Raw genomic sequence first — 13,078 nt, forward strand, 5'->3', positions numbered from 1 at the left:
GAGCATTTTTTTTTTTACATCCAAATATATGTAGAGTTTTGAATGCCAATATACATTGATTTAGTAGAAACAATCTACCACATTCAATGGTTTCAATTGTCATTCTGGCTGCATCGCGGTGCAGCTAGTGCCCCTAAGCTAACTGATGTTAGCATTCATTTTGCCCGACACATTTCATAGCCGCACACGACTGACAACCAGAAACATAAATTTTCCATGCTAATAAAAAATTTACAACTTCTACTGCTGCAAAACAAAATCGTCGAGATACGAAATTATTCACAGCTACTATAGTCCAAATCAAATCGTTGTCAACTAGGGCACTTCACACGACTCTTAAAGCTACATTAGTTGACGGCCTGAATCTAACCAGCCCAGCTAAAGCCTCCTCCGGGTGCGCCTTTCAGTAGCCTCGACACTTTCCACTGGAGCCAAGACTTGGTTACCGCAAACTCCCCTTTTTCGGTCAAGGGATGCAGGATCATCGTCCACTTCTGCCACAGTAGCTAACAAGTCGGATAGTAGGGACGGGCATGTCTCTTCCAAGTAATCAAAGCCTTCCGTCCCCATAACAGCTGCGGAAAAAGCAACACAAAGCAACAGCTCAGAACAAGAACTTAAGCACACAACGTAAATTATAATAACAAGAATTGTAGGTGTAGTAACATGACAACTCAATAGGTTGGGAGTTGCAATCTTCAGACCGAACTTACAAACACAGAAAAGGCAGCTCTAAATGAGGGATCTAAACATCAGATACATGACTATTTTCTTGTTGAATGACGGGAACTAGAATTGTCATCTAAAAGCACACTGATACCAAGTACCATTAACCAGAAGCTTACAGACAGAACAAGGAGTGCTCAATAACTTTCTGCACAACTGAATGTTACACTGAACTAGTGATTCACCGTGAAGTCTTTAACACCACTTCATACACAGATCATCAAAATAATTAGCACCATAAAATTAAGGTTATGATTTTCCCCCTAAACTTACTACGGTAAGAAGCTTTGTATTAAGACAAAGATAGACTCATCGGAAGCAGATTCTTAAAAACAGTCAGGTAAACACTCAGGTTTCAAGAACAGAGTAGGTTGGCAGACATCATAACACGCTTTATTTGTGTTGACATGGTTGATGCAACTAGAATAAAATTATCTAAGCACAAACTAACATTTCAGCAGAGCAATTAATTATCAATTGAGCAACCATTTGAAGTTATCAAGGAAGTGCAGGTATTGATGGGCTGATAATTAAAAGACAAGCATGGTGGAAGGAAAAGATCATTCTTATGTTGGAACTAGAATCTTTTACAAGACGAATTTTGTACCCCGAAATCTGGCACCTCATTTGGCCACGTCTCCAATACCTCCATTGGCCACGTGCCCTAGTCCAACTGTGAACGATCGGGCAACGCAAAATCTAAGAACAGCAACCAGTTTCTAGGGCCTTCTAAGCGGGCACACGCCCGGCCATGTGGTAGTGTTTTCCTCCCTCACCGCAGCCAGGTCCGGCCTAACTACCTTGCAGTATAGTAATACCCGCGAGCTGGCCGCTACTGACCCTCTCTTTCGCAGGGGCCCAGGCCACCACAGATGGACCCCACCGTCGGCCATGGACACAGGAGCCTCGCTGTCTCTCGAATTACCCAGGCCCGCAGATGGACCTCCGCCATCCGCCATGAACACGCGGAGCCTTCCTCTCTCTCGCAGGTGCTCAGGTCACCACAGATGGACCACCGCCAATATCAGCCATGGATGCCAGAGGCTCGCTCTCTCTCGCAGGTGCCCAGCTAGGCCACCGCAGCTAGTGGCAGGGGCTCACACCACATGCTGCGCGCAGCTCCACGGATCAACTGTTCGCCCTGCCCGAGATTGAGACTCCATGCTTCGACCTGCACATGGCTCCACGCGCCACCGGCAGACCGGAGATGGACTAAGTGGATTCCACCCAGCCATATGACTGCACAACCAAGCTCAGAGCTGGCGATCGAGCCCCTTGCGTAGCCTGGCTGCCTGGGCGGTCTCTGTTGCTGGCTGCCATCAACCTCAATAATGGATCGATCCTTCCATGGATGATGCTCTCAATGTGTTCGAACAAATTAATGCAAAATATACATTTTCTTTTTTCTTCTATTTTGTTCTTCCAGAATTTGTACAGTCCCATCTCTATGGTTTGTACATGGCAATTTCACATCTGACATCTACATCTGAGCAATTGATGAATGAGGGAAATTATTTGTCATTTCTCTCTTCATTTATCCATTTTAATTTCCTCATAGCCAAGCTCAATTTTCCATGCTCCAAACAAAACACAGGGTGCTGATTCCTCATCATATGACCCCCGAGGGAGGATGCTAACAAAGTGGTGAATGCCAACCACAAGAAGCACACGCTTCATGTACTATGTGACCTTTCTAATCTTGCACTGTCTAGGTGGAATTGTCATAAACTGAACAACATACCGGACTTGCAGTTATGAACTATGCTCCTCTATTTGATAAATTGTCAAGTGACTTTTGTGTTCGCCGATGTCAAAACAGTGAAGCCTCCCTATCTTGATCAGGAACAACATCTACAACATCTTGATATGATGCTTATGCAAGAAGTAATGTTGCAGACTGCAGAAGAAGAGGAGGAACAACAAGAAGGTGCTGCATAATCCATGTTGAATAATTTATATGGTACCAGTCTATCTATCTGAGAGACACTATGACTTTTACAATCATGTGATGTTTGGTTAAAGCCTTAAATTCCATCCTTGCAAAGATGCACTGTAATCTCTTTTTGAATTCATCTGTTGACTATATAAAGATGATATAAAATTTGGACACTATATGTGCAGTTGTATTAGCGTTTAAGAAGATAAATCTTGCACATGTACAACCAACAGTTTCCACACGGGCAAACAACAAACAGCGCGGCAATGCCACGCCATGGTTTTCTAGTTCACAATGAATTCCTTGAATATCACAAGAATCACACCAGAATTACTAATCAAACCCATGGACAAACACACACCATGCAAACATCGAATGTGTATTATACCCGAGTGGCTACCAAGTAACCCACCCATACCCACCAGACAGGCACAAGTACGCTGATTTCAGGGGCTTACAGAGTTTTTAGCATCAGGGGAATGAACTGTACTATAAGCACTCCAAATTGTTTCAAACAAGGGCTACTTTGTGCTTTCTAATAGTAAGAAAAATAGAGGCTAAATGCTTCACTGAAGGCCTTGAGCATACATCAACATTGTTTCCAACATATGAAGATTGTTTTTCTAATTAAAAACCAAAAAGAGGAAGAATATGAGTCATCTTGATGATGCTATAAGTACTGTACAATGTGACAACATATAAGAGTTTGATAATGCTTTTTAGCATATTGGAATTAGATTCATGCATCAATATGTTATTTTTAATGAAGTGCAAAGGGTTGCAAATATTTGCCAAATGAACTCAACACCGTACCTACAATATGTGCACTGTACCTACAATTGTCTCAGAAACTGCCTTGCTGGCTATTTGTATCTGTGTAGATTAAAACTTAACCTATTAACAGTGTATCTTATTCTAACCCCTTCAGTTTAGTGACCTAAACCATAAGAAAACATTAATCACATAAATTATCCTACAAAAACATCACCATAGAATTAAAAAATAATTTTGTTGTTTTTCCTAAGATATTAGCTCTGTTCGTTCAAACAGCTAAGAAAATAACCCTCAACTGCACAGAACTTTAAACAGAATATACACAATGCTGCTACAACAAGCAAAACCATAGATAATATAGAATATTTCACATTCCAGGCAGAAAGAAGTTGTACCTCCCAAATTTTCTCGCACAGCAGCAAACCTTAGACAGGCAGACTTCAGCTCAGCGCAATGGTGTTGTTCAGCAAGGGCTAAGGTTGTTGCGACAGTTTCAGGAGTCAGTTCATCACATAGCTTTGATTCACACAGGATACGAAGACGGTCCAGTCCATATCTATCAGCTGCTGCCAACAAATGCTGTACTACTACTGTTGATGTCCATGTTGAGGCAGATCCAGCTAGCTCAGAAATGCTGGGGAGTTCATCAGTGTACATGAAGTTCACCATTGCCTGCATTGGGGGGTGGGAGGTTATAAAATTACAGTAAGGGGATACTTTCAATCAAATAGCAACTTTTGTTTTGTTTTTGAAGTAAGAGGTCCAAAATGGCAAGAACGTGAGGCGCATCACTGTATAGAATCATACTTAGATTAATTCTAAGCTCAATTTATGGTACAAAGGCACAATTCTAAAAGCTTCCAGTTTGGGCACTAAATCAAAATTAAGAAAATTAATCCACCAAGCATATTCATCCCTTATGGATATAAGTAAAATTACAGCTTCAGACAGGTCCCTTGAGCAGTAGAGTACAGAAGAAATATGCGGGAAAGTAATGTGACCTGCATGTAGCAATTACCTTGAAGACGACAGGTTCCACATCCTCCACGACAACCGTGTGCAGGTCAGGCTTTCCAATAGGACCAAAGAACTGGGCTTTAAATACTGGGGAGCGAGCAGCAAGAATCCACTTGTGTGCCCTGACTTTCTCGTCGCGCACTTCGAAGGTTATGTCACATCCAATGCCGCGGCTGAGGAGCTCCTTGAAGCAGTGGCCCATGTCTGATCGTGGAACATGAATCTGGATGTCCTTTGGTGTTTCCATACGGTTCTTGACAACACCTACTGTGCAGTTCATCACTAGGCAATCATTCTTTAAGAAATCAGATGCTTCCAAGAGTGATCTTTTGTAGAAGCGTTTGTAACCCCTGAAATGAGAGGTGATAATAAGAACAGTCAGATGACAGATAAGGAGGGGAGAGAAAGCCATCATGAATTACAATACGAAGTAGCAGCAGTGAATAATCTGTAGCCACGGTATCTAGTTAATATATGACTTTGCTTTTCTTTCAGACCAGAAAATGGCATTCCTATTTCTTTGCCTAAATCACACCTAGCTGTGTTATTGAATGGGACCTCCTTTTCTTGCATGCCACAAAATGGCAGACTGTGAGCCATCGCTGCAATTTGTCAACACTAAAGCCATGAAAATCCAACTGCTTCGAGCAACTGCCATGCTTTGTTTTCCAATTTCTTAGCCCAGAATTGATTTAGGGAGTACTCTCTCTGTTCCAAATTACAAGTCGTTCTGGCTTTTTTTTTTTTTTTTTGCAACGAACATAGTACTCCCTCCGTTCCAAATTATAAGCCGCTTTGACTTTTTTGGTACATCCACTTTGCTATGTATCTAGATATAACAACATGTCTAGATACATAGCAAAATCGATGTACCAAAAAAGTCAAAGCGACTTATAATTCGGAACAGAGTAAAAGCTATGTATCTACTATCTAGACATAGTGTATATCTAGATGCATAGCAAAAGCTTTGTACCTAGAAAAGCCAGAGTGACTTATTATTTGGAATGGAGGGAGTAGCTTGCTGTAAGTCATATTCAATGGATTGTTATGGTTAACTAACAGTAGCAACATTGGTCTAGTTGCAGTTCATCTACAGAGCTGGCATTGTAGTTCATTTAATCTTCCATCAATCTAGATGCATAGCAAAAGCTTTGTACCTAGAAAAACCAGGGTGACTTGTAATTTGGAATGGAGTAGCTTGCAACAGATTGTTATGGTTACCAAACAGTAGCAACATTGGTATAGTTGCAGTTCATCTACGGAGCTGGCACTGTAGTTCATTTAATCTATCATCAAATCAAACGCATAAAAATGTACTTACAATCAAATCAAACCCACGATGGATTGGCAGACGAAGATAGAAAGGGGGTCGTTACCACATGGAGCCCCTGTACTTGAGGGTGTATGGGCCGGAATCTAGCTTGCGGCCAAAGTGCGAGTGAATCTTGTGGCGGCCGCGGCCGGACTGGTCGAGGAGGGTGAGGTCGAAGAGGGCTCGGACGTCGATGCCGTCGGAGGCGAGGGCGACGAAGACGGAGACGTAGTTGGAGTTGTCCTCGGCGTTCTTGCCGTCGGGGTAGAAGTAGACGGCCCAGTGGTATCCTCCGACAGCGAAGATGTCGCTGGCGAGGTGGCGGCCGGGGCCCATGCCCTTGGCGAGGGAGAAGCCCCGGACGGTGAACTGGTGGGACCCCTTCACGGTCTCGGTGACGTAGCGCGACCACGATGGCGGCGGGGGAGGAGTCCGCGGCGGAATCGCCATCGCATCCGGCGAGAGAGAGAGAGGGGAAACCCTAGGTACGTAGAGCAGGGGAGGGGAGAGGAGGTACGAGTGGCTTGGTGGTATGCAGGAGGGGAGGAGCCTGGCTCCGGCGGGGGTGGCGGATTCCGGCGAGGGGCCTGGCTCCGGCCGGTGGATGGCGACGAATCGACGCCCACCGTCCTCTCCCTCCCTCCCTCCTCTCTCCTCTCGTTGCGGCTGCGCTGGGGTCCGACTCCGACCTCACCCTGGGGATTGAGGAACCTGGCTTGTTACGTTACGGGTCTCCTCCCCTGGGGAAGGGAGTCTTTTTCGTTCTGGTCCTCCTCTAATACTGTTTTTCATTTAGAGGACTGGGATTTTTAATTTTTTTTTTACCATCCTTATGGATGCCACATACAGAATTACACGTGCACATACAGAGTTACCATCACAAACAGTAGAGTTCCTACATATTTGTCACTTTCACGGACGTGGCACGACATGTGTGCATGCCAGGCTCAACAGCGCTCCTAAAAACCTCTATGCGACATGTAAAATGATCAATTTACACCTGCTCATTCTCTCCACTCACTAACGCGTGGGCTCCACACGTCAGCTTCTTCTTCAACCTCCATGCTTCATCACCGACGAACTGAGGTCCTCTCCCAAAGCTCCAATCTCCCCTCCAGCACCATGATTCGAACCACAGACCCACAATGACGCTGCCACACCACTTCCGATGTCAATCTAAGCTTCTGCCCTCTCTCTCCTCCACTGGCAGGCTAGCTCTCCTAAGCGCTCATTGTTCCGTACTAGTCGCTAGAGCTGTCGCGCGGTCGTCTTTGCAACAAGCTCGCATAAACCCAGTATCATTTTGCAGGCTTTGCGGCGTCCCACGTGCGGCCGCAAATGAGCGGTAAGCCACACAACAAAAACAGCATAGTGCACGCACGAGTGCATAATTAACTTGAACGAGCATCTCTGTTCCTTGCACCTTAAATCCTTAATAGATAACCAAAGCTTCTGAGACCGATTTGAAAAATATAGTCAAAGCTCACGGTGGAAACAAATCACCCAAACGCAGGCCAGACAAATCGGAGAGACAAAGCTACTTGTTGTGGAGCTCCACACGCTTCCTGAACCGGGAGAGCACGGCTCGGAGTCACCCCATGCTGAGCCTTGGCTGCCTCTTGCATCTCATATCTATAGCAGAGCCAGAGCCAAACCGTGTTCTCCCCTACTGCTGTTGTTGCAGAGGTAGAAGGGCAGGGCAGCACGGCAAGTGGTGTGGTGCGGTCACTAGACATGGTCAGTGCAGTGGTGTTTTGTATATGAGGTGGCTGTGGTGAGCGCCAAGCTCCTAGCACTGCACGAGCGCCTCCCATTCCCGCCTTCTGTGGTGATGGCTGGAGGTTGAGGGAGAATATGACATGCAGGGCCCACACATCAGCGATCTGAGTGAGAGAGCAGCATGGGTAAATTGGTCACTTCACATCTCATGCAGAGTTCTTGGGCTCCCTGCCGTGATGGCATGCACATGTGGCGTGCCACGTCAGCAAAACTGGTAAATATGTAGTGAATTTACTGTTTTGTGTGGCAAATATGTAAATGCACATGTAAAACTAGCAAATGAAGGAGTGCCATCTATGAGAATGGCAAATAGTTAAATATCACAATATTGTTCTGGTCCTCCTCGCTTCATGTTCTGAGGCCTTGTTTAGTTTCAAAATATTTTGCAAAATCGACACTGTAGCTTTTTCGTTTGTATTTGATAAATATTGTCCAATTATGGACTAACTAGGTTCAAAAGATTCGTCTCGTCAATTTCGATCAAACTGTGCAATTAGTTTTTATTTTTGTCTATATTTAATACTTCATGCATGTGTCTAAAGATTCGATGTGACGGGAAATCTGAAAAATTTTGCAAATTTTTTTGGGAACTAAACAAGGCCTGATTTTGATTCTATGGTAAGTTGCCCATGTTTTGCGAATGGGCCTATGATCCAGTGTTAGGGTAGTCCAGCCAGAGTTCAAACCGTGGTGATTGCATTTTTTCTCGAATTTTTCTAGGTACACGCACGCGTGCACATTCAGTGGTACTGTGCGGGCGATGACACCTCTCGATCTCTTCTTTGCATGTGTAGGGATGCGCACGCATGTGTGTGCGTGTGGTGTGAGTGTGGAGTATGTGGATTGTGTGCGTTCAATTTGTATCCGATCAAAAAAAGTTAGCCCATGTTTTTTGCAATTGTTGGCCCATGTTTTCTACACTATAACAAGTTGTTCTAAATAAACTCAATTCATCTAGCAAAATAAGTCCATGAAGTGGCCCAAATATTGGGCTACCATAGCTCTGCTACAGCCTAAGCATGAGCGAATCTTAGCCTTTGTTATCGAGGTCTAGTTGCCCTGGCAAACTTTGACAAAATCTTTGGAGAACCGATGCTTACCCTGTCATGTAAATATGATGACCCTAATAACCTTCATGACTGGATTCACGACTCTTTGCTCCTGCTTCTCAAAACATGCATGATAATGCCCTTTCACAAAACATACTTCTCAAAATAGAAATGCTTATTTAGGACCAACAAAGATTGCCAACCTACGACAAGGTGCGAAACAAGGGATCTAGCGCAACTCCAACAAGTATGCCTCGGCTAGATCATATAAGTGTATGTTAGCATTTTACTTAGTTAGACTAGAGAGAAAAGTGAGAAAGATATGAGCTAACTCTTAGTTCCACGCCTCAGTGGTGTTAAGTTTGGGATTGAAGTTTCGTTTAGCCATGCCATGCATTGCATACATGTCAAGTGGACTAGAACATTCCATTTTTTCCTCTAAAGTCAAGTCTTAGCCTAGGCATTTGAAAGCCCTAGTTTAGTTTTGGATAATTGATGAAACCTAAGTACTAACCTCTATGCTAAGTGTGTGATTAGATGAGATTGGTGCATTCTAAGTGGTGGAGCTAGATGAAGTGATCAAGGTGATTATTGACATTTTTTGGCATCGCTACTAAGAATAGAGTTTTAAATCCATCCCTAGTAACAGCGCTAGAAATGTTGGTTGGTATAAATTAAGGTAGCACTTGTTAACAATAATAGTCACTAGCAAACTCTACACATCCAACTGTAAACTAGGTTGTCATCCTCATCAATGGAGTTAGACATGTATTATCAATTTAGCAATCATCTCATGTGACTAATAGATAATATAAAACAATGAATCCGCAAGCATACAAATTAATCCTACCATTGTAGCACTTCAACGGAAGTATTCCAGGTATCATTATTTATATTTTACTAGGAAAAAGCTATTAGAATGAAGTAGCAAAGAAATAACAAATCATTGTGGATTAATTTTGATAGAACTCAATCACATAAGACATATCTAAACAGGGGTAAACTAATGGTTGATAAGAGGTGACAAATAATCATTATAAGCATAAATATTGATAACCCAGAGAAAAGACTTAGTTACCACATAAAATTAGTAGACCCAACAGGATATTAATTAAGAGGTTGAATCCCTGAGTTATTGCTAATTTATTAAGTCTGTCATCTACACTAGCAAAAATACAATCATATATATCATAAAAGACTCTTCATCTATGCATAAGGAATATTACTCTAGGGAGGTCTCGGATCACAACAAGACAATCCTAGGCAACCACATTCTACTAGTCCTACATACGGGGAGTAAACTACATAGGACTAAATGAGATTATTCTCACGCCTGCAATCTACCATATGGCCCGACATATAGGGCAGGGGCGAAGGTACACTGTTAGTAGAGGGTGCAAATGCACCACCCCAAAGTTTAAAAAACAGTAGTTTTAGTTTAAATTTCACCATATATGCACCATCTCTTATACAAGTATATGCACCAACAAGGCAAGTGCACCACCCTTCGATTTACTCTAGCTTCGCCACTGATATAGGGTGCATTCATAGGCATACAATATCTAAGCACTATGCTTACATACTTGCTACCACTTAACCCACTCAAGTACTATATTATGCGCTTTACGAACATATACATAAACTTGTAATCAATCATAACCATATCAAGTACTCTACTAGAGCAAACTAAGAACATAATAAATAGGAATATAGTATTAAAATAGCACAAAGTCATAACAAATGGAGAGAGATACGACTGCAAATCCGGAATCCTCAAGCAAGAACTCAAACTCTACTTAAATCTAGATAGCTAGCCTATACTAAACTTTGAGTATCTAATCTATCTCTAGTGGAGAGGTTTCTCCTTAGCTTTAATGGAATTCCTCCTTGCTCCTCTCTTCTGAGGGGGTGCCTCTTTTAATTTATATAGGCCAGTGAGATAAACCATGATTCTTGGATCAAACCGACTTGAAAGGATGGTGGGGATTAAAACCCTAGGTCTGTGGAACATTGTGAGAGAAGGCAGCTGTGAAGTAGGGCTAGGCCAGGTCGGCCGACCTAGGCTGCTTTCAGGTGGGCCCCACCTTTGGGGGTCTGCCTTCTCGTGCCTTCAAAAATCTTGTCCTTCCCATGCCATCGTGAAATATGCTTTTTGCACCGACGTTCTCCATTTATTCTATTATTTTCTGGATAACACCCTGTAGACACACAGATTCACCGAAACATGTGGAACTATGTTAGTTAAACACTTATTACTATGTTGTATTTTATTTTTTCCTTTTTCATGGTTGATTGCCGATTTGAAATGGATGGTTAACAACCGTCAACAAACTCTCCTAAGCTTAACCTTTGCTCGTCCCTGAGCAAACAACTTAAACTAGAGATTATTTTATATATAAATACTCATAAACACACATGCTTCTAATGAAAAATTTCCTTCAGATTTTGAATCACTGATCTGACTTTCAAACTTACCTGTATTATCTATAACCATGGGGCTTTTACCTGCACTTTGGCCTTGAGCAAATTGAAAGATAGAACAAGTTAGTCAAACACTATGTCTCTTGTTCTTTATTTTACCTCTGTCTTGGAGTTTTTATGAATTTTTAGAAATAAATCATAGAGTTTTCTTTGTATGACATCTCTCTGGTCTCTCAATATATGTGGTATTTTTGGCACCTTTTCTTTACCAAGGCAATGAATGTGTTTATGTCTTCTCTCTCATCTTACAACTAATAAGGTTTATGTGGAGTTCAATAGGTGGGAGACAACACATACATACTTGCAAAACATTTGTTGTAAAGTCAAACAGTGGATTCAGAGAAACAAGTTATACGATCAAATCAAGATGTACATGTGTGTGGACTAGTGAAGTGGGTATATGGTGGCTAATGAAGGTTAAAGCTAATTCTACTCTATTCTTTGAAAAACTTATCTCTCTTTTGGAACTTAGAAAATATTTGCAAAAGAACATGGGCTATCATTTATTCTTTTCTCTTTTTTCAGCTAGACTTTTGTCCATTTTTCCATACTTTTTCTTTTCATTTTGTATAGCCACATGCTTTCTTTTTAGCAATAGAAAAATAGAGAGACAATATAAAGACTTAAAGCATTTATTGAATGAAAAACCTAAAGACATGTTTTTGCTTGTTCACTCTAGTGTAAGAGTGCAATATTTTTACATGGATCTAAATAAAAAGTATGTTGTTGTGTACTACCAGTGTAGAAGCAACATTTTTGAGTGGTGTGTACATGAATCTTGATTTTAAAAGTATGATAACTTTCTAAGGGTCAACAGAGCTCGACAAAACTCAATGGAACTACAAGCAGTAAATGTTTCATATGTGGTTTTCCTATTCTAGCATGTATGACCGTTGTAGGAACTAAAGCTCTCATCATACAAGGAACTCATTATGTTTTTAAGTTTTTGCAAAAAGTAAATCTCCAAATTTAGTGTCATTAGGAACACAATAAATAGCGTTCAGACTTCCTCATATCATGTCAATCAATTACCTAGACTCAATTTAGGAATGCTCCCATAGATAACAGTTCAAAGTAAACTCTAAATCAAACCAATTTATCTAATCTGGGGAGATATTTATTTTAGAAGCAGGGTACTTAGAGTAGCTATTCCTTTACGAAGTTCTTTTATTCATACTTAGACAGGAGATTTAATCATTCAATCTTAAGCAAGAATTGAGCTGTTACTTGATCCTTAAACCCTCGCTCCTCCTTGCGCCACCATCTCCCCCTTTATGTACATTGCCATCACTCCTCTGCCCTAGCGCCTCCCGTCCTTGCAATAGCCAATGCAGCCTCGCCACCGCCGCTCAGCCTTCGTCGCTACCCTCTGCCTTCTCACGCCAGGGATCGTACCTTGACACACTGCTACACAAATCTTTCTAGAGACGAGCATTTTGGGTTAACCGAGGTGGGCAACGCAACCGCCTCGGTCCAAAGGTCTTTTTGATGCAACAACTATGGAGGTGGTCATATGCTCGCTTGGGTTAATCATAGAAAACAAAAATTTAATTACACAAAAAATAAAAAAATAAAAAATCCAGTGAGCCCATTGATGGGGCCCACTAAGCCCATTGACGTGGCCCACCAAGCCCATCCAATCGTCGCTGCCGCTCGTCAAATCTAGATGGCTGCAAGTGCATGCTACCGCACCGCCACGAGTACGACCGGTCATGAGCGCCTGCCATGGTGAACACGATGGGTCCACCGCTGGATATGTGACACCACTGCTTGTCAGGGCCGTTGCTGTGGTGGAGGGCCGCCACGACCATTGGATTTGCTTGCGGGGTCACACCATTGCATGCCCACAAGCTAGCTTCCCACATGAGGTAGCTTCATCGGGGGATCGGAGGAGCTCGTGGTAGGAGCGAGCGCCGTCGCCGCCAAGGGACGAGCTCGACGCTTGGAGAGGAGCGAGCATCGCCACTAAGCGAGGAGCTCGGGGGGAGAGCAAGCACTGTTGTC

At 42.7% G+C, this 13,078-nt stretch overlaps 1 protein-coding gene across 1 annotated transcript; it reads right to left on the reverse strand.

Annotated features, from left to right (window-relative positions):
• Positions 6-6,482, reverse strand: LOC8081575 (BTB/POZ and MATH domain-containing protein 3). Its single transcript, XM_002461247.2, has 4 exons — positions 5,830-6,482; positions 4,455-4,803; positions 3,832-4,108; positions 6-575 (listed from the first exon to the last, which is right to left on the reverse strand). Exons 1-4 carry the CDS (start codon positions 6,213-6,215, stop codon positions 379-381), a joined length of 1,209 nt encoding a protein of 402 aa, XP_002461292.1. The 5' UTR covers positions 6,216-6,482; the 3' UTR covers positions 6-378.

The sequence above is a fragment of the Sorghum bicolor genome, chromosome 2, assembly GCF_000003195.3.
Source record: "Sorghum bicolor cultivar BTx623 chromosome 2, Sorghum_bicolor_NCBIv3, whole genome shotgun sequence".
NCBI classification, from domain to species: domain Eukaryota; kingdom Viridiplantae; phylum Streptophyta; class Magnoliopsida; order Poales; family Poaceae; genus Sorghum; species Sorghum bicolor.